The 22,298-nt window shown below is 42.9% G+C and overlaps 1 protein-coding gene across 2 annotated transcripts; it reads left to right on the top strand.

The window, feature by feature from the left end:
- Positions 1-130: 130 nt before the first annotated feature.
- Positions 131-21,654, top strand: lmtk3 (lemur tyrosine kinase 3). Of its 2 annotated transcripts, none has more exons than XM_005946606.3 (16): positions 131-739; positions 2,973-3,106; positions 3,507-3,654; positions 5,020-5,093; positions 5,267-5,385; positions 6,960-7,047; positions 7,860-8,008; positions 8,096-8,180; positions 8,268-8,389; positions 9,317-9,466; positions 9,561-15,804; positions 15,895-16,058; positions 16,325-16,458; positions 16,870-17,204; positions 17,283-17,367; positions 20,227-21,654. In XM_005946606.3, exons 1-16 carry the CDS (start codon positions 649-651, stop codon positions 20,352-20,354), a joined length of 8,250 nt encoding a protein of 2,749 aa, XP_005946668.1. In that variant the 5' UTR covers positions 131-648; the 3' UTR covers positions 20,355-21,654. The 2 variants fall into 2 exon arrangements, with proteins under 2 accessions (XP_005946668.1, XP_005946667.1); XM_005946605.3 differs by having other exon boundaries at positions 2,973-3,121.
- The last annotated feature ends 644 nt before the right edge of the window (positions 21,655-22,298 follow it).

Here is a 22,298-nt window from a genome sequence, read left to right as displayed (position 1 = left end):
CACAAATCACATCACACCCAAAGGTCATGATATGAATCCTTAAGTGATATTATGTGGATTTTAAAAATCCAATCCGAGATCGATATAAGCCTCGTTTGCTCCCCTGTGGGCGCATTATCACGGGTGTGTTTTGATACTATGAGGCTGTGGTGAATGATCAAGCCGGACCATGACAATGCGCGCCGTGCGAGGCTGACGTAGGCTGGCGGAGGAGAAAAACACAGACACCCTCCAACACCGTGAGATGGAGGGAGGAGGAGCAGGTAGAGGGGTAGGAAATATATAAATATAACGTCAGAAATAGAGGATGGTTGTTTTCAGCGGTGCTTGTGACCGAGGCAGAGCAGAAATGGATGCGCAGCGAGAGGCGGCCTGAGGATGCACAATAGAGCATCTCACACACTGTGTTTAATTGCGGATTAGAGCGGAGGGGAAGAGGAGGGGGAGGGGGAGAGCACAACAAGGAAGGCAAGGAGACGCTCTTTATTATTAGGAGAAAGCGGAGAGGAGGAGGGGGAGACGGAGACAGCGTGAGCCCGGAGACGGCACAGACCGTGGCGGGGGGACGGGAGAGAGGAGGACACCGACGCTGACAGTCGGCAGCGGCGCTCGGATGCTGTTGTTGTTGTTGCTGCGGACGCGGCGACGATGCGGCCACACTGCTGGGTGATGGTAGCGTTGGCGGGGATCATGTCGTACTTCAGCCCGGAGAGAGCCCTCGGAGCACCGCAGAGGGAAGGTGAGCGGAGTCGGAGAAGGAGGAGGTTTGAAAAGCTGTCAGGGATGCTGGAGAAAGGAGAAGAGGATTTTGGGGGTGGGGGGGGGTATAGTCATTTTTGAAAAGGCCTCTGCACACTGAGGTGAATATTGCATTATCAGCCAGTTAGGCTGAGACATAATGCGAATTATTAGTGCTGGCTGACCTAATCACAACAGGAGCGAGGCCGACTGGGTGATGGGTTGGGTACCGTATTTGCATGCAATGATGAAAATATTTCGGGCCTCACATCGATGCCTTTTTAAAAACAACATGTACTGTATGCACAGCAGGGCTAAAATCGTCGGTCAGTGCTGGATATTTAGTCTAAAAATAGCCTCCACTTGGCTCTTGAGACTATTTAGCCCAATAACCACTGCTGGCATCTTTACTTTTTGCCGTAAATTTGAACATGCCTTGTTCCCTGAGAGCTGGCAGACTGTTGTGTTTGTGTAATGTGTGCAGTCATTGTATTGTGGTGTATTGTTTTGATAGAAGCTGTTGGCACAGAGGCTGGTGGAAAAGGCCCTGTGCTGGGTTCCTATTTATATGCAGTGTCTGTCTGGACATCTGTCTAGGGAAAGATGAAAGAATAGCACTGCTCAGGAATTGTGCATCAGGATTTGTGCCACTACTTGTGCTGCTGGTGCATGTTTTTTTGGGGGGGGGGCGAGAGGGTCATTCAGACTTTACAATGCTCCACTGCTCTGCAGATGTGATTTGAGGTTTATATGACCAATAATTAGCTATCTTTCCCTTTTCTTGGATTATCAGTTTGGTGCAATCCAGAGTGACAGTTTTCTTTTATTAGCCACAGATTGGGCCACAGCAGCTTTCACTTCAGTACAGAGCTGGTTTTATATGCTGAGCACATCTTCACTTACCTTTTCTCTGGCTGCTTCTGCACTATGTTGCAACTTTATGTTGAGCACAAAAATAAAATAAAATAAAAGTTGATAAAAGTCTACATTAGGTGCTGTGCAGAAGTCACAGAAACAAAATATTATTTCATTTCCTAGATTTAAAAAAAAAATGTTTTAGTTTTTTTGTCGAGTGTTGATCCTGTTCTTACAATATTTATCAAGCTGTTCAATTATTAAATATACTTTAACATTTATGCATGCAGTGTTTACAATATCATGACCATGTTGAGGAATGTACTTTGGGATTTTTATGAGGGACACAGACAATCACACTGTGATATCTTCAGACTGCACATATTAAAAAAACAGCAATTTATCTGCCAGTTATAGTTACAGTATCAAGGTTTATATGTGCCTCCTTTCCCCTATTATATTTTGTATTATATCTCTTAATTTTTTCTTATGATCATAGTTGTATATCTGCTTTTGACTGCCTTATTTACACAGAAAAGATGTAATTTAATTATTAATGGTTACATTTCATGTACAGTTTAAGCGTGAGTTTGACACCTCGTGACTGTTTCAAGGTGTCATTGTTCCTCTTTTTTGGTCATCTGTCAATGGTAATAAAATGTTTTGGCTGCAGAAGTGAAATGAAACCTATAAACAATACCTGAAGGGTATTTAACCACGCTGCCCTGCCCCTTTTCTTTTCTGCAGATGGTTCACTTCCCACACTCGACTACATTGAGGTACAAAAATCAAATGTCCCGACCCCTCCCTCTCTCACCTGAGTAGTAAACCTTCCTGATTTGAGTAATTCTTCTCCAATTTCTGATCCCTTCCCGAGTTAGCGCTCCTTTTTTTTACCTAAATGACAACTCCAGCCACCCACCTCCCCTGCTTCTTAACTGTGTTTCCTGAGTGGAATGCCATTTCTGATATTTCCCCCCTTCCCCCCAAGCTTTTCTCCTTACTGGAATGGTATACTCTCCCAAATTTTAATTCCAGTCTCTATTTTCTTTTTACTGACTCAGACAATGTGTTCTTTAATCTTCAACTTAGTTTGTTTTCCTGCTTATTTCTCCCCAACTCCCTGATGCAAACCGTCCATTGGGGTTCTCCACTGTGTCTCAGGCCTGCTTCTAAGAAAACGCTCCAATGGTTTTTCTGCTAAACACAACACCTATGTAACAAGATTTCACACCTTTCTGCTTCAGTGAAGTCTCTCTTTTTTTTTCTTTTTTCACTGACTCAGACCTAGCATTGCTCCCCTTGTAGAAGCACAAATCCCCTGAATTTCTACATTAAACCTGTCCTCCGTTGTATTTTTCTTCCTGTCGTCCTCTCAGTTTCTCAGTCCAGGGCTGCATCCCTCTCTCCTCCACCCTACGTCGTCATCCTCATCTCTTGCTCGGGGCTTGTCTCTTTTGTTCTGCTGCTCCTCACCTGCCTGTGCTGTAAGAGGGGAGGAGTGGGGTTCAATGTAAGTCTTCAACATGTAAGAGATCTATTCACCTCTCTCTGCTTTCTTTTGCTTCTTTTCTTTGTTTTTTAATGTGTTTTGTGCTAGTCTGCATGCTTTTATATGTGTCTGACTTGGTAAACTGCACAAGTATTTGTTTTGGAAGTGTGAACAGTCAGTAACTCCAACTTAATGAAGCAGAAGGGGTCAATAATCATCTCTCGGTCTAATTTTGACTTAGTGTTTTTGTTCAGCTGGCAGACAGAGTACCATTTGTTCAGAATGAATGATTTTTCATTGTCTGTCCTTGGTGGTTACTGCTAAACTCAGCTTTATTATTAAGTGGAAAAATACGTTTTATTTTATATTCATAGCTATTACAGCTTAGTGATTTTTTTATGTGCTGCTGTGGTTCAACCAGGAGTTCGATAACGCAGATGGGGAGGAGTGCTCTGGAGGCTCCAGTCCCATCCAGGAGGACAGCCTGTCATCATGTCCCTCCCTCCCTGAGGTCTACACCTTGCCAGTCAGAGACCGCCCCAGCTGCCCCTCCCTGCAGGATGGAGCAGGTAAAAACCTAAAGTGCCTCTCACTTTGCTCAAACTCTTATTGAGCTTCCTACCGCTCAAAATAAAGATGAAATCCTGCACTAAACTCCCTCAGGATCTGTTGCCTGAATCACTGATGCGGATCCACTAAAGGTCTCAAACTGAGTGCACAACCAGAAGGATTGGACTCCCTACTGAACCTCAGTGAAGTGGAAACTATGATTTGTGACAATTTTGCATCAGGGCTGTAATCAGGACACAGGCAGGGATGTGTGGAGTTTATGTATTTGGTTCAATTCAGGTTTATTTATATAGCACTGCAATATAACCTGCAAACGTATTCAAACTATACAGTAAAGTGTCATGAGTTTTGCTATTTAGTGGTCTCACTGACCGCTCACAGCACTTTACACTGCAGGCCACACTTATAGTGCACACAGTTCTATTCTATGCACATAAGAGCTTTATCTACCTTACACTCACACCTTTGGACTTTTAAAAAAATCATCAATTAACCTAACTGTAGACTGTGGAAGGATGCCAGAGTAGCTGGAGAAAACCCTCGCAGGCACAGGGAGACCATGCAAACTCAACATTATAATGAGAGACTCTGACTTCCTTTGAGCAAGCTTTCTTGAGTTGTATGTTTGAACTCTGATGGTACAGATTCTGATGATGAAAGTTTTCAAAAAGTAGAGAAATATTTCTCTCTGCTTAATTCAGGTTAAAAAGCTGAACGTATGAGCATGAACAATAATCAAGTTTATTGTGGAAACATTGAACTCTCTCTGCACGATGGCATGAGCTGATGATTGTTTTCATTATTGATTAAGTTTCTATAAAATCACAAGAAAAAAAGGAACAAAAATCTGTTAAAGTTTCTCAAAGTGATGTCGTGAAATTTGTGATTTTGCTTTATCAACACTCCAAAACATGAAATTATTCATTTTTGCTGTAAAATGAGAAGGAACAAATCCTTACATTTGAGAAGCTGGAATGAGAGAAGTTTTGACCTGGAATAACAGCTTAAGCAGTCAACTGATTATCAAAGTGGCGGAAGATTATGTTCATTGATCATCGCAGTTCAGATTGCACATGCACAGCAGGAAAACACAACATGGAAAACCGGGTGAAAAATACAGCGAGAGTAGATTTCTCAGTGAGTTAAAATTTTGTCCATGACTCTGAATTTTCCAGCTAGATACATTTTTATATGATTTCGTATATGTTTAAAACATGGTTGGGGTGGATATGTCATATTTATGTATTGCTACAGGGCAGAATCTGAGTGTTTTTGTTCTGTTAATAAATTGTACATCTGAAAGAACATCAACTGCTGACGTCTGTGTGACCCTAATCTGTTTTTATTTCTGGTTTTTTTTGTAGATCCCAAATCTCAGTGCTTCAAAAGGCACGCTTTAAACTATCTCCAGGAGATAGGAAATGGCTGGTTTGGAAAGGTAAGGAAATCTGAAATATAACCATCCCAAATCATTGATTGTCTTTAAAACAGCATCCCCTGCTTTAATTCTGTCTAACAAACAGATTACAGATGCTAACTCAAAGTAGTTCTTTTAGTACCCGTCTCTTCCTGTGGGAATTTTCCATGTTATTGTCCATCGATCTCTTCTAGGTGATTCTGGCTGAAGTGCTGTGTGACTGCAGCTCCTCGCAGGCTGTGGTGAAGGAGCTGCGTGTCAGTGCCAGCCCTCTGGAGCAGAGGAAGTTCTTGGCTGAGTCTGAGCCATACAGGTGGGAGAAACTGCGTAAATTTTGGTAGCCATATTGCAGCCTTTGAGTGAGATTCTGTAAAATTTGCATAACAGTAACCACTGGAGCCACAAGAGGCAGGTATGGAGAAATAATAAATGTAGGATATCGAATCAGGTGTGACTCTCTTATACTTGCCAGGACTGCACAGACTCCTGTGAAAACTTAAGCGTAACACTACTGTTTCCATTCGACTTAAGAAGCAGCCAGGTACTGCTTGACTAACTGATCATCAGCAAGTGTGAGGAACTGTATAAAATCAAAGGTTTTGGTGGTTTACTGGTTTAGAGCATTCAGTTGTGTATTAACGCAATGCTACATTCTGAAAGGTCTGACCTTGGTTAGACCTTGGTCTGACAAGGTTACATCTCAGTCTCTATAAGCCTCAGTTAGCATTTTCATGACAGTTGAAGTTAAAGGTCATGCCAGTACAATTAGAAAAAGGCTTAAAAACTATGGCTTGTTTGGAAGGATTGCCAGAAGAAAGCGTCTTCTCTCTAAAAAGTTGCAAATTGCATCTGAAAAACCACAAGATCTCTGGAAAGATGTCCTTTGGGTAGTCAAGACCAAAGTAAAGATGCTTAGAATAATGTACAATACCACATTTCAAGAAAACTAAACGCAGCATATCAGCACAAACACTTCATACCAACTGTCAAACACGGTGGTGGATTGGTAATAATTTGGGCACCTTGCACACATTGAGTCAACTATGAACTCTGTATACTAAAGCACTGTAGAGTCAAATGTGAGGCCATCTGTCAGCTAAAACTTGGTCCAAATTGTGCATCGATGCCAAGCACAGGAGCAAATCTGAGAAAGAAAAGAGTCAGTGTTGCAATCAAAGTCAAATCTGAAATGCAACTCAGTGAGCTGAAGCAGCGTTGCAAAGAAGCGTGGGTCATAATTCCTCAACAACAATGTGAGAGCTGGATAAAGTCATACAGAAAGTTAAACTGCTTCAAGTCGATGCTCCTAAAGGTGGTTCTACAGCCTGCTGAATCATGTGGTGTGTTTAGGTGAAAGTCATGTCTTTTGTTACGTGACTTTATGTTCGGTTTCAGTGTGTTTGTGCAGTTTTGTGATATTTTGGCTTGAATGATTGAGGATTCATTGGTTTGTATGTGAGTGTCTGGTCCTGTGGATCGGTTTGTGCTGTGATTGGTGTGTTACTACTGAGTTTTTAAGGGTGCACTTACAGCTATAGCATATATACTCAGATTCACTAAGGCTTGTCTGCTAGCTCTGCATGGTTTGCATTTGTGATGTGAATCATTTATAATTCATGTGATGAAAAGAACAAAAGATTTATTTTACTAATAGAACTATTCGTATAATTAATGTGAAGATTTTTAGTCACTTAAAGAAATGTAAGTAGATAATGGTGACAGCCCTGATTAGCCTGTGTGGTCCCAGATGGAACTGAATTCCAGTGTTCAGGATCATCTAGCTAAGTTTTGCTCACTTTAAGTCTCACTGTTAAGCATTTAAAGGCAGCGTATAAACATTTATCTATCTTCTGTCTGTTCCTGCGTCCCTCTTATGTTTCCATTCAGGAGCCTTAAACATCCCAACATCCTTCAGTGTTTGGGGCAGTGCAGTGAGAGCATCCCCTTCCTCCTGGTTATGGAGTTCTGTCAGCTGGTAAGTAACTGAACATAAAAGGAGGCGGATGAACTAATAATAGGAATCACACAAATGAAAGGTGCATATTTTTAGTTTAGTATAGCGTGCAATGTTTTTGTTGTGCTATGCTTGGGGTTTTTTAGATAATTTGTGCACAAATTGGTTATGGTATATCGGTGATGTCAGTGAGAAACACATGAGAAATCACAGCCGAGCTGCATCGATAAGATCTTTACATCTTATTTTAATTTCATATAATTTGAGGCAAAATTGTTTTTTACAGTTATCGATGCTCCGCTGTCACTAAAATCTGTTTTGCGTCGATACAATCAATTTGTTTTCCTTCTCTCGGGCGGTTTAATCACCAGCTGATTAAGAAAACCATATGAGCAGACTTCCAGGCCAAACAAAGATACAAGCAGATCAATTACAGCAACACAGTGAGAGGAGCCAAACAGCACTGGAGTCCTCACTGACTGCAGTTACCCTCTTTGATAAAGTCTCCTATTGTCCTTTCCTTGCAGATATTTTTCATCCCTTTATGTTGTCCTCATTTTATTTCCTTGCTCTTCCAGGAGCACAAATGACTAACACAAAGGCTGCCAGCTCATTACTAATTCCCCTGCTGCTTTTGAGGCGCTGTGATGTAAAACACCTAAAAAAAAAGGGGGGGGTATTTGCTGCAGAAGTAAAATATATCTTCTTTGCCTACATGATGGTCCTGCAGGTTTTATCTCTGTTTCAGGAGAAGGAAGAACACTCTGTATGCACTTCACTCAGCCATAATTTTCAATCCACTGTTTATATTTTTGTTGTGATGTACAACGTAGGGTGACTTGAAGCGGTATCTGCGAGCCCAGCGTAAGTCAGATGGGATGACTCCAGACCTGCTGACCCGGGACCTCTTAACCCTTCAAAGAATGGCTTTTGAGATCACCTCGGGTCTGCTCCATCTTCACGAAAACAACTACATCCACAGGTCAGTTGTCGCTTTCACTTCCACTGTTGCCACGCCTCCAAACGTGAGGATCTCTGCTGAGGGTAGCTGCTTGTTTTCTCCCTGCAGTGATCTGGCTTTAAGAAACTGTCTTCTGACCTCAGACCTCACTGTCAGGATAGGGGACTATGGCCTCTCACATAACCATTATAAGGTCAGGATTTTTTTTTCCTCTGAAAAATGAAATCCAAAGTCAATTCAGTCAAATCCATAATAATTTCTGTGGCGTGTCTTTATGAAGGAGGACTATTACCTAACTCCAGACAAACTATGGATCCCTTTGCGCTGGATTGCTCCTGAGCTGCTGGAGGAGTACAGAGGATCTCTCATTGTTACGGACCAAACCAAGACCAGCAATGTGTGGTATGTTTTAAAGCTGCTCTGTGTTAACACCACTGGGAACAGATCTGAATTAACGAGTTAAGCCGATAAGGCTGGTGATAAAATATTGATGAAAACACAAAGGTTTTTTTAATCTGGGGTCCAATTTGAAGCTACTCTTAAATCTTTTCCTACCACCATTCATTCCTTTAATCAGCGTTGCTCAGGTTAAATCAGATTAAAAGCAACTTAAATGATGCTCTCTGGATGGACAACAAAGAAAATCTGATTTCTCCTAACAGCTGTGCAGAGATTAAATGAGGATTGAGTGCGTGGACAGTCGGCTATGTGAACATAATCTGAAATGCTCTTTCTACAGTCTCAGTTATATTACAATATGATACAAATGCAGCTTGTTGTGGATCCATAAAAGAAAATAGTTCCTACATAAAACTGCTGTTTGTGTTATGATTTGTGGGAACACCAAACTAAAGAGCAATATGATCTCACATTTGCTGGAGTAGAGTCCAGCTCAGTTTGTCAGCAGTCTTAAAGCTGTAGCCAAGCCCGGTGATGCCAGAAGGAGTGCTGAAGAAATGAGAGCAAATCCTTTAAGCTCTAATATTACAACCTTCCCTTTCATCAGCTTTTTTAAACGAACCAACAAGAAAACAACCTCCTAACAAAACACACGAGTGGAGCAAAAATACCTAAGAGTATTTATTCTTTTTTATTCTTTCTGAAAAAACATAGTTTTTCTTAAAAAATGGAACAAAACAATTCACATAACAGTTTTTATTCTCCTCGGTTAGAAAGTCAAACCTCTGTGGGTGTTGGAGTAAATGCTTTTACTCCAACACCCACAGCAATGGTGGTGTTGGAGTAAAAGTGTTATATAACAACAAACCTCAGAGATTTCTTTTGAAGATTCACCCCTTTTCACTTCTCCAACTCATTTTTTCCTCTCAGGTCTTTGGGGGTGGTGATATGGGAGCTGTTTGAGTTTGGCTCTCAGCCCCACAGACACCTGAGTGATGAAGAGGTGCTGACCTTTGTCATTAGGGAGCGACAGATCACGCTTGCCCAGCCTAGACTGAAGCTCTCCCATGCAGACTACTGGTCAGTACTTATCCACTAATTAGACTGCATCGATCCGAGCACAAACTGTGTCTCTCCAAACTTAGATCCTCTTGTTTTTCTCCCTTGTCTGCAGGTATGAGATCATGCAGTCCTGCTGGCTACCTCCGTCGCAGCGCCCTTCAGTAGCTGAGATATTCCTCCTTCTCTCCTCCCTCTTGGCTGCTGAGCGAGGAATAGCGAGGGGGAGTGTTGGGGAAGAGGATGAAGAGGACGAGGAGTATGAGGAGGGAAGAAGAAGGAGAGGGGAGAGCGAGGAGTCATTTGAAAGACGCTGGGACTTACTCCGTCCACCTGCCTTTCAGACTGCAGCAAACGAGCGCCAAAGGGAGAGGGATTACGCCAGGGAAGACAGAGACAACTCCTACCCTCTACTGGACCCTGTGGGGAACTGTATTACCCCATCCACCTCTGAACTGGATGACATCCTGACAGTCACCGAAACTAGCAAAGGCTTGAACTTTGAGTATTTCTGGGAGAAGGCTCATGCCAGACGAGGCTACAAACCTCTTCCTCCTCCTCAGCCAATCCCTACTGTGAACAATAACCATAGACAGTCTTTGGACACCCCTACTGTCGTCCCAGTGATAAGCGCCCGTAGCCCATCCCTCGCCAGCGAGTACTATATCAGACTAGAGGAGCACACTCCCCAAGACAAGTCGCCGTCTCTCAAAGGGAAGGTACATTCCTCTTTCCGCTCAGATTGCCCTGGAGACATGGAGCTCATGGAGATCCGCAGCGGGATGCTGGGCAAAGAGCGAGTCCCTTATTGTTCATCTGACAAGTGCGGAAAGGGCCTCCAGACTGTCCGATCGAGCGAGGTTCAAATCCAGTTGCCCAACACAGGCGTGGCTGAATTCAGAGACACTTCGAGCAGAGTGACTGACTTTTCCATAGTTGATTTAGGCGATGATGATGAAGTGGAGAAGAAAAAGAGCAGTAAGGCGGATAAAAAATCCACAAGCTCTCAAGCTCCCATCCTCCCTCCCAAGCCTCGTTCTATGTCCATGTCATCAGTCAATCCTCTTCACTCGCGCCCTCTTCCCGCCCCTCCACTCAGATATAGAGGACTGCCCCACTACACTATCAGCGGAAAAATTGAGACAGACCCCCATCACATAAGCACCTGCCCACCATCTACCTTTGATCACCTCGGGCTTCACCGAGCCCGACAGACTCTTCCCCCCTCCCCGTCCCTATCGCCCTCGCTTCCCCCATCGAGCCATCCAATTTACCCTCAACCTCCTCAAATGTGTCCTCCTCCTCTTCCTCCCCACTCCAAACCACAAAGGAATTGCCCCCTCTACAACACAGGGGACATTCACTTGAGATATAATAAGCCCCAGATGCAGAGATCCAACAGAGACCCGCTAACCTGTGATTTGTCCGATAGAGAGAGCATGCTGCACACTTATAAGGAGACTTCTCACTCGCGTGCAAAAGACTTTGACTCTCCCGTACGTCGAGAAAACCCTTTGCGCCCTATTTATCGAAATTTACCCCGCCCTGAGCTCACAAAACCCCAAATTGACAGACAGTCTTCATCGAGTCCGACTTACTCAGATGAGGATGACTCTCCTTTCATGTCTCCCGAGAGACCTGGCTGTGGGACGACTGTCACTCATTCCAGTCTATCTGAAGATGCAGACCCCGCCACTACAGAGCTCTTCTCCAGGGGAATGAAGAGGACTCAGTCACGCCTTGACACCATCCTGCCTGCAATTTGGAAGGAAGATGCTGAGCAGCAGGCAGAACGTGTCGCTGCAGCCAAGAAATCCCCCATGCATCTGTTTCTGACGGAGATATCTAGTGTGACAGAGTTGAGTGAGTCCAGGTCGGAGGGCTCATATGCAGCGGAGAAGGAGGAGAAAAGAGAAGGAGAGAGATGGGGGAACTTTCTGCTGCCCAACAGAGGCATGCGCCGCTCCCAGTCGCTGATCACAGAGCTGGGATCAGCAGGACAGTCATGGGGACCAGAGAAACATGTCAGCAGTGCAGAAGCTGAGGAGGAGGATGCTGTCACTAAAGAGTCATTCCAGAGGGATCTTTTTCTCACAGAGATTGACACAGGAAATATGGAGGCGGACATAGAAGGCCTACCAGGAATCGATCCAGTAAAATACCTCTATCCTGCAGGATCCAGACTGAGGCCCTATGTCTGCGCCCCAGGTCTCCCCTCATACACTGAGGCAGAAGAAGCCTACTCCAAAGGCATACGGAGATCCCGCTCTCTCCTGTCTGAGATCACAACGGAAAAGCACGATTCTGAAATACATTTTACCGAGAAGGAGCCGCGGAGAACTGAAATCACCAGAGAGGAGTTCCTGAAAGAGATCCAATCAGCAGAAACCTTTCTGACCGAAATCATATCGAGACAAAATGCAGCCGCACATAGGAAGGAAGCAGATTCATCTTACTCCCCTACTCCAGTGTCCCCTGAATATGAGTCCATCTGCATTGACCCAAACTCAGCTCAGACCATCAGATTCCAGTCAGAAAGCTCCATACGAGCAGCCAACAAGGGCAAAGATGATACACAGACTGAAGCCATCTATGCCCAAGTGACCAAGCGTGCTAAGAAGAGTGAGATCAAAGTTTCCTTGAAACCTGACATCCCTATTCTTCACATTGGTTCAAACAAACCGGACAGCCAAGTAAATAATGCTGACCACTGCCAGTCCGGTGAGTTTGTGTTTTCTGAAATCATGCCTAAAAATGGTTTACTACATAACCAAACACCCGTGTCTCAGAGAGAAGAGGAGGAGTGTTCGGACGGCCCTGCCTTACCTGCCAGAGGAGAGCAAACAGATCTGCCAGAGCACTTTCCCCCTGGATCCACAGAGAACGTTCAGGAAGTCAACACTGTGAACCTGCGTGAGAGCCAATCACTCACTACAAAGGAAGCTGTTATAAGCAATGGCGAGATAACAGAAGATGACCTACAGACGCACAGTCCTTTGAGGGGGGATCAAACAGACGTGATTTCTCATGATCCTGAGAAAACAGCTGATTTGGAGAACTCTAAAAACTTAGATTCTCTCGTTAATGAAAGTTTTGCAGAAGCGGAAACGGAAAATTCACTTCAGCACAAAGACGAGCGTCACACTGCCCAGAAGGTGCCCACTCCCGCAGCCACTCCTACCACGCCAGACTGGGACCCTTCCTCCGATTTTTCACTCGTCACCCCCACCGACTCAGTCCTATCACCTTTGACTTCCAGCTCGGCCGACTGCCTCACGCCTAGTGACTCGTGGACGGGAGGTGGCGGAGGAGGTGGAGGAGGAGTGGGAAGCGGCGGATGGCGGGCTCTGGGAAATGAAACACCACATCGAGACTCTGCATATTTCTCAGACAGCGACTGGGAGGGTGACGGGATGAACAGGAGGAGCAGCAGCGATGGACTTGTTGCCTCCAGGCCTGGCAGCGGGAGAGGAGGTGATCGGGGAATACTGACAGGGATAGAGGAGAAAACCGAAGAGGAGGGTGAGACTGGAGAAAAGAGTCCATTAAGAAATAGTACCCACATGTCAGATAGGACAACGGAAACTGGAGAAGGGAGGACTATTGAGAGTTGTGAAGAGAAGGGTGTACTGTATCCTGAAAATTACCCGATCCCTAATTTAGGAAATGACAAAGATATTCTAAACAAAGCGCTGGGATCTGCTCAGAGAGACGATTCTGGCATTTTCCATAAAGAGAGCAAAAAGTCATCCCTGCTGTGCGATGATCCACAGAACAAGGACTGTGTGGACTTAATTGATAAGTTGTTTTCAAAATTAGATGATGAGCCACTTAAAGGGCTTTCACACAGCAGTGGGTACATGATAGACAGCCATTACACAGATGGCATAATTTCTCAGATAGCAGACTGCAAATACCAGGACTTTGAAGAGAGTGACTTAAATCTATATTCCAAGAGTCCCACTGAGACAAACAGCTTGATCGAGTATAAATCTGGCAGCAACTCAAAGAGTTGCATGTTTGGACCAAACAACAAAGATTATAAAAATGTTACAGAGACAGATAACGATCTCAGTCAGCTCAGTTCTCCCACGTCTGGGAATGAAGCTGTGGACTCTGCAGCACCATCCCAAGTTGACAGCACCATCGAGTCCAGATTACCTAAACTTTGTGATATTCAAACGAACAGCGTTATACTTGGAGATGAAAACCTGCCAAATGACGATGGGAAGGCTGCTGATGCAAAAGCGAGCGGTCCGACGTGTCTTTGGGCTGAAGAGCCTGAGAAATGTGGAGAGAGGCCCTGTGTGGACCACAATGAGCTGGGCTTGAGAAACCTTCGCTACTCAGATGGCGAGGAGGACAGCGGGATCACAGCAGAGACAGAGGAACAGAAGGCTGCTGCAGAGCTGAGTATCGCTGTGAAGGAGAAGCCACCCCTCAGGGGAGCAGCAAGTGGCATGAACTCTGCTAACGATGTGGATAACAACTCCTGCGAGGGTCTAAATGCGACAGCTAAAGAGTTATGGAGTGCTCTGGAGGAGGATGAAGACAGACCAGGATCTGGGGCACTTAGGGGCGAGTTTGACTGCTACCGCTTTTCACAACTAAGGGACTTGCGCTTGTGGCCAGATGAGAATGACCAGTGGGCCTCCCCGGAGAAGAGGTGTCAGGGAGTCGACTTGAGATCTGAATTTTTCTCTGGGTTCGGGAATAAGGCGTGGGAGGTGGGTGAGAGGCTTGTTGTAGGTCAGGAATATTGGGAGACCGAAGAAAATGATGAACTGGCAGGAAGTGAACCTCACCCTGCTGTCTTGGAGGGCTGTGAGGAAACTTGGAACAATGAAACCCAAGGGCTAAGCGGCAATCTTTGCATTAAGGAAATGTGGGACACAAAAGACAGAGAAAGCCAACAGACGATAGCAGACATACAGCAAGAGGAAAACATTGAGAACCTGGGGGAAATTGACAGCATTAAGAAAGACATAAAAAGTGACATTTTGCATGTGGAAGTAGAGAATATAGAAATACCAGAGGAAGAGACCTTGGAGGAAGGACAGAGGCAGAATGCATCATGCACAGAGGCAGCCAGGGACAGGGAGGGTCAGCTAGACTCCACAGAGACGGCACAAAATCAAGATTTTAACACATGGCCCCAGAATCAACTCTGTAACAGAGTGGAGGAGGCGATGTCGGCTGTGCACGCTGACAGAGAGGCAGGCTCCAATTTAGAAAACTGCTTCAGCCACACTTTGGAAACCAAAAGCTCAGATATAACCATCTGCATCGCCGAAGCTCCTCATGTGATGTTTTCAGAACTGGAAATTTTTAAATTGGGCTTCAATTCGGAAGCAGAAACGAGACCGTGTTGTGCCAGGCAATACATAGAAGAAGGAATAAACCCTATAAAAGTGGAAGAGGATTACAGAGATGTGCCCCTGCCAGTTAATACCAGTGATCTTGATGCAAAGGAGGAGATAGATCAGTCATATCCACAAGAGATTGACAATTTCAGCTCAGTAGATTTTCCGAGTCCTCCACCGAGCATAGACCTTGAAATGCAAGATGATAAACTGGAGAGTTTAGACGACTCTTTTCCTAGTCCACCGCCATCCGTCATAGAGGGAGAGGACTTTATTAGTCACATTAATCTAGAAGACTTTATTACCAGTACTGAGACAGAGCAGCTTATTTCCGCAGCACACAACACAGATGTTCCAGAGACACCTCTGCAAGAATTGCCACCTGCTACAACTCAAAGTAAAGGGATCTCTGCCAATCTCAGCCTCCCCTCTGTGCATATAACACTGAGCGATGAGAGCAACCTGACATCCAGCATAGAAAGCAAGGATGGTCATAATAACCTGCCCCAGAAATCATCCCCCATAATGCCTTCTGCACCTCATGGTCCCCTGAACAACCTCCCACAGCTGTTGATTTCTGAGTGGAAGGACTTGGATGAGGAGCCTCTGGAGGACTTTGAAAAACTGGAACAACTGTGCTACATATCTGGCGATGAAGAGGAAACTCTGGGGGACCTTTTCTTGGGCAACCTGGAGCTTCTGGAGTCTTTAAAGAAAGCACCTGATCACAAAGTTAGCAGTGGTGACGGTCATACAGTCAGCAAGACATGCGACGACTCTATACCCGAGGGTAGCAGGGTGGATTTAAAGGAGGACGAGATGTCTGATGACTCTGACAAATTGGAATCTGTACAACCGACGATCCTGGATTCCCAGAACAGTCTGCCGCCTCAGGACGAGAGGAGCGACGGACAGAGATCACCGGGTCAAATTTCTGATGTCAAGGACCAGCGGTCTCTGAACAAGATGACAACCAAGAACGGCCTCATGATGCAGGTCAGCATGATTTCTTGTGGTTTGCTGTGCGTGTGAGCGGTGCTTCTTGAGTTTGCTCGTGCTCTTTACTGCTTTGCTTTGTTGCTCCAGGTGTGTGAGGAGAGGCTGCAGTTCTCACTCAGTGAAAATGTGAAGACAAATGTGCTTTGGGGGACGACTGTTAAAGACACCGCCATGCTCCGGACATGGGGGGAGGAAGTCACAGGGAGCAGCGGTGATCTGGTCACTGTGAAAGAACAAAGAGAGGATGAGAGGTATGGATGCTGCAGAATTAAAACACTGGCTTCAGATTATTCTGTTTGATGCATCCTGTATTTCTGGAGGAAATAGATCCAATAAAATATATTCACACAGAGTTCAAATTATTTGTTTTGTATTTTTACTGTTTTCAGTTCAAGTAAACTCAAAGACATGATTTAATTCAACTAGATGGACGTGACAAGATGAACTGTTGTTTTATTATTAATATTCTGGTGAAATATTCCTCTTTCTTTCGTTCTTCCTTCCTTCCTTCCTTCAGTCAAGAGGAGCAGGAAGCTGTCCCTGCCATTGAGCCCCCCATCGAGTCTGATGAACCTAGAGCTGAGCCGCTCACTGTGATCGAACAACCTGAGGTCCCATTACCTCAGCTTACTGCAAACCAAGCGATGAAAGGTATCGGCGTCTTCCACGTTTTACAAGTACTTATCAGTTATCCCTGATTATACTGGGATATCGCTGAAAAACATTTAGCATACAAGTAATTTTCGACTGTCTTAGCTAAGTACACCTCTCTAAGCCTTTTTATTTGTTTTCTTCTCCTTTGATTTGGGCTTCCACTTCTTTTAACCCCACAGATCCAAACCTTCTCCCAGATAAAAAATTGTGGGCATTTTCAGACTAATAGGTTAACAGATTAAATAAATCTAGATGTGATACGTCAGTCTTATTTTACAGAATTTAATTTTCTCTACTTCAAATAGAATATTTGTGCTAACTTTGGCAGATATTTACTTCATTGCTTTTGTAATCAAATTTGTGAGTAGGTTTGCTTCTAACATTTCTTTTCTGCTCTCGCTTTGATAGCAAAGCTAGCTCGCCTCTCGCTCACCCTCCCACCTCTTGCTCTGAGTCTTCCCCTCACCACTACTGGAAAAGGAGGATTTGGAGACGGGGCCATCGGAAACCGGATTGGAAGACGAAGAGGTCTTTCGTCTGGAAGCGACCCCGATGAGGAGGAGGAGGATGAGCAGGAGGACGAAAGCTCCCGGAGGGTGATTGTAGTCACAGAAACGGACGTGGACAAACGTGTTGGGCTCCGCAGTCTGCTGAAATCACCCAAGGAGCCAATGGACAGAGAGAAGGACAGAGGAAGAAATGTGTCCTTTTTTGATGATGTCACAATCTATCTTTTTGATCAGGTACGTCTCCTTTATTCGTTCACTTTTTTATGACGGGTTCTTTTGGAATAAACCTGACTATTTCTTTCATCCCAACAGGAAACTCCAACTAATGAGTTGAGCAATTCAACTCCCACAACTCCAACTGCGGTGTCTATCAAAAGCACCAAGTTGGATTTGCATGGTAAGTTAATCATTTTCTTTCAGTCATGACGAGATGCAGAATAAAGAAGGTCAATTTTAAGTTGCAGTAGCAGTGTTGTCCTGTAGGTCAACATGTCTCAGGTCTAATTGTGAGAAGACGATTAGAGCAGAGGAGCAGCACTTGAAGCCTAATCGGAGCTCATGTGTACATCCAGAGATATTATTCAGAGCAAATGGTACTTAAATAAATCTGAAGTTTATTGGGGATTTACATGACAGTAAAAGGACATTCATGGCTAAAAGATGATCCTAGTATTAAAATGAAGTATCGAAAAATAAGTCATTTTTTTATGCTATAGCTTGTTTTGACCAGCCACTGATCCCAAATGCTAAAATGACAAAGTTTTCCTTACATTAAGTTTTCCCGCATAATTTAACAAAACGTGTATGCTATTGTTGCTCAAAGATATAAAAGCAGATTTTGAATGGACTGCACATACTGACAATAATTTTGGTTGCACTGCAGTTTGCAACTGCTGTTGTCCTTAGTGTCAGCAGTGCTTTCTGATCTAGCTGGCTGGCAGCATCTAACCAATCAGTAAAAAAACATAAAATGTGTTCAACACAGAGCCAACTTATAATATGAGCTTGTCAGTTTCTTCAGAGGTGAATCAATCACCTCCCAAACACACCCAGGTCTATTATGACCACTTATCCTAGGAAAGTGTACTGGAACACTGGAAGAAGTAATACTATGTTAGTTTAAATGTGAGCCTCTGTTCATACTCACATTTGTGTTCCCAGAAAATGTTTATTTCTTTAAATTAATTAATTAATGAATTCGATGACTGAATAATTATAAAAAGCCTCAGCTGTTCTGTAGGGTGTTTGTTGCTTATGCTGGTCAAGTTTATTATAGCTAACTAAACCTAAAGATAAAAACTGGAACTAGATATGAAAAAAAACAAAACAATTAAGTCAAACAATTTTGTGAACTTGGAAAACTAACTAAATTTAAAAAAATTATAGAGGAAATAGTCTTAATTTTGCCATTTGTCACTTTGGCAAAGTTTGTTATTACACACTGCCTGGTGAGGCTTTTTTGTAAGCTGCTTTCAAAAAATATTTATATTGTATTATCTGTACTGACTTTCCTAAATCTTGCCTCTGGAACTTGGTATAAACACAATAATAATAATAATAAGAAGAAGAAAGACTAAAACTAATGCTGGAACTAATAAAAACTAAACTTAAACAAGCAAGCTCACTCTGGCAAAAAAACAACAACCTCTAAACGACATAAAATGAAAGCTAAAGAGAAAATACAAAACTAATAATTACCGATGCTGATGTTAGCTGTCAGTGCAGCGCTGCACCACACAGCTGTTACCATAACTGCTGGCTTGTTGGACTCTACGTGCATCAATGTCTGCTGCTTCTTACACAGGGATTCAGTCTCCTCCTTAAGCTGCCTAATGATGTAACAAAATGTGACAGCCACTAGCACATTCCCAGCTAAAATGGAAAACCTCAGTTCAGCCCTCTCCTCTGCAAATATGGAGCCAGAGTTAATCTTCTATAATTATGTCCCGGGATGCTGTGACATGTTGAACTGAGCAGGGATGTTAATCCCGCGCTCAACAATGCAAGCCCGAGTCATGTTTCTCTGCACATTTTCAGCTGCTCTCGCTACTTTCCACTCTCCATCTCATGCACTCAACACCCTTTTTCACAGACTAATGAAAGTTGGGGCTCAGAGTTTCCTTTCGAGTTGTGTCACATACAGAAAAGGCAAAATTAGATTCCTTAATGATCTTTCAGGCCTTTCAAGACTTCAAAGTTTTGAAAGAGGTCCGTGTTACTTTTGAGTTATTTTAAGCTAAGACTGTGTCGCCTCAGTGTGGTTGTTGACTGATAATCTATATCTATTAAGATATAAATTATCAGCTGATTTTCTCCCCTGTGCTTGGTACTGTTTTTTTTCTTGTGCATCTTATAAGTGAGTAAACATGTGTCCCAGTCACAGATGGATCATCATTCTTCTCCTCAAGGTCACACTGGTAATTTTACAGGTACTTTTTCTCAGCATAACCTTCAAGCAGGTAAAGCTCGCCATGATGTACTGAATGATATTGATAATATCAGATTCTCAAAGTTGATGCACAAAACGACAAAGACAGAACTTGGTGGTAAATGGATTGGTACTTCGAGCACCTTCTACTCACGTTTGAGCACTCAAAGCAAGTCTCATTCAAACAGCCTGTTTATACCTTATACATTCACACACTCACATCAATCCACTGGGGGCAACTCAGGGTTCAGTGTCTTGTCCAAGGATGCTTTGACACATGGCACAAGAGGAGCCAGGGATTGATCCTTGATTGGTAGACGACCGGCACCACCTCTTGAGAATAAACGAAGTGGCAGCTTGAAACATCGCTTTGTCAGACATGCTTCATATCGCTTGTATTCTGTTAGATGATGATGATAATGAGGATCTTATTAGTTGTGATGATGGAGGGAGTGGTCCTGTGGTCCTTCCGAATCTGCCATAAAAAACTATATTTTCATTGCTTTTTATGGCAGAATTAGGTAGTTCTAGTCCTCCAAGTTTGACAGTTTGCAAACTTCTTTGACTTCTTAGTGGATTCTGATTTGTTGTGCAATGGAGCTAACAAACGATCAGTAATTGTTTCAGTTGTGATTGTGAACCGGGTTAATATTTTGGTTTAATTCCAATAAAAAGACTTTCCTTTAACTTTCCCTTACAGTCAAACACATGCTTATTGTCTGGGAACATCCTGTCCCTTTTGGGCTTCCATACATATGCCTGGTGCACTTGTTCTGGTTTTAATACCAGCACAGTCGTGATGCTAATGTTGTTTTTTGTCTCTTTTAGGGCCAAAAAGCAAAGAATCGAAAAGGAAAGAGGATTTATCAGTCAAACCAAGGTCGCCTGTCGGGGTAAATTCAGTGACTTCATCGCGCTTCACTGTCAGCCCGGCTGACGACCCACACCTGGTGTGATGTTGCACATCATCCTGGAAACACTTTAGAGCTCAACCCTCTCGGACTGGCCCGTGAATTAACCCAACAACCAGCCATTCGCCCAGAGGATATTTTTTTATTGAAGAGGCAACTGAAAGAAGAGACTTCGATTCTAAAAGCTGGAAACATTCCAGGTTTTACTAGTGACGGGATTTTGTACGACTGGGGGTTGCTGAGCTCCGGCCTGCCACTGTTTACAGAGATTATACATAGCCTTTGGCTGCAGAAATCTTTGGAAAAGGCAGCATATGCTAGGCGAAGAGGAGCCGGGAGCTTTGTAAAATCTGAAACAGATTCGACAGCTATGCAGTGGGAGTCTTGCTGTGTACCAGCTTACCTTCTCTTTTTCTGCTTTGTTTTGTTTTGCCCTGGGAGTGCGGGGAATGCACTTTCTTTAGTCATTCGTCTGTCTATGTAAACGCTTGGATCCCAGTCCTCTCTTTATTAAGGACATTTTTCATTGCAGTCAGTCAGTTGTTCTTGTAAGCAGCAGTTTGAAACAGAAATTGCTTGACTCCTGTATTTGACAATACTCCTCAGCATTTGTACAAACATCATAATACAAGTGTATACAGTATCATTTTAGAGCTGTTTACTTTTAGATGTATTCTTAGACTGCACGAAAAATGAAACAAGCAGTTTATTTTTACTTTTATTTCTGAAAAGCTTTAATTTCTATATTTATTTCTATGTTATTTTACTTATTTATGTAAAGTCAGTTTCCATGCAATATCTTAATTATTTATTTAATCTATTAAGTTATGTATTTATTTGCGTTGGTGCAATTGCATATATGAACTTGACTATAATTTGTTTGGGACAGAAATGCATCTAGATCTATAACTTCTCCAAGATCTTCATAACAAATAAATCAAAATATTTTCCCAAACGTCTTAATTGCTAAACAAAAAAAAGTATTTTGTATAATTTTACTTGTTAATATATGCCAATATGTATGGAACAACGTCCTGTAATGTTTCATTATTTTCCGATGTCTATGAATTTTTAGCTGTCTCGTCATTCTTTTATCTTAATTAATGACAGTTAATGTAGCTTAGCATGAAAAATTGAAGCCTTTCATTAGTAAATAACTCCCATTTGTTTGTGTATCTGTTAATTTATTCCATTTTCTACTAATAACAGTCCATCATGCAGTCGAGATCCAACTAGTCAATTTGTTTAGTCTGTTTAAATGTTGGTTTAAACTTGTATTGTTTAAAGAATGGTTTTCAGGGGGCAATGTATAAACAAGGGGGAAATAAAAACTATGAAATGTGAACCTCTCATTTGAACTGTGTTGTATAAATAAGCTCGATTGTTGCTTTTATTTCATTCATGACCAAAAAAAGTTGCACTCATATCCAGATACATGCCTGTCAATGAGGGCTAAGTTACAAACTATTGAAATACTAGAAATTTTTCTTAGACACGTATGGGCCGTAAGAGCAAGTTATATATTGTAAATCAATTAACAATGCTTCAGAAGGCACTGACATCACAGATACAGTTAGTGAAAATTAGATGGATTGCTCCAGCTGTCTGTGCTGGGAAAACATGTCAGCCAGCACAGCCATGACCCCAACTCCATAATCTAGGTAGATAGAATATAAAAATGTCACCTCTCAGCAAAGGTGAAGCTGGGAAACATGGAAGTTTTTTTCTGCTACTTATTATCATCATTATTATTATTTTTATTTATTTTATTTATGAATATTTTTGATGTCCTTAAATCAGTACCTATATTTGCTAATTACACATTCAGATCAACTTAGACCATCGTATTTAGCATTCAAACAGATCTTAATCCATATTTTCACTGTACTGTACACCGAGTTTATGTGTGTATTGTATATATTTCACAGATAGATAGATAGATAGATAGATAGATAGATAGATAGATAGATAGATAGATAGATAATCAAA

This window comes from Haplochromis burtoni, unplaced genomic scaffold (genome assembly GCF_018398535.1).
Source record: "Haplochromis burtoni strain Fernald_Lab_line unplaced genomic scaffold, NCSU_Asbu1 Contig_497, whole genome shotgun sequence".
NCBI lineage: Eukaryota > Metazoa > Chordata > Actinopteri > Cichliformes > Cichlidae > Haplochromis > Haplochromis burtoni.
Note: the sequence above shows the minus strand (reverse complement) of the source record. Positions and strands in the feature narration are given on the sequence as shown.

Bases quoted from the DNA above. Each gene is read 5' to 3' on its own strand.
- lmtk3 (XM_005946605.3), top strand. From the start codon at position 649: ATGCGGCCACACTGCTGGGTGATGGTAGCGTTGGCGGGGATCATGTCG. The intron at 15,805-15,894 runs GTCAGCATGATT...TTGTTGCTCCAG, and splicing joins AGAACGGCCTCATGATGCAG to GTGTGTGAGGAGAGGCTGCA. The intron at 16,059-16,324 runs GTATGGATGCTG...TCCTTCCTTCAG, and splicing joins GAACAAAGAGAGGATGAGAG to TCAAGAGGAGCAGGAAGCTG.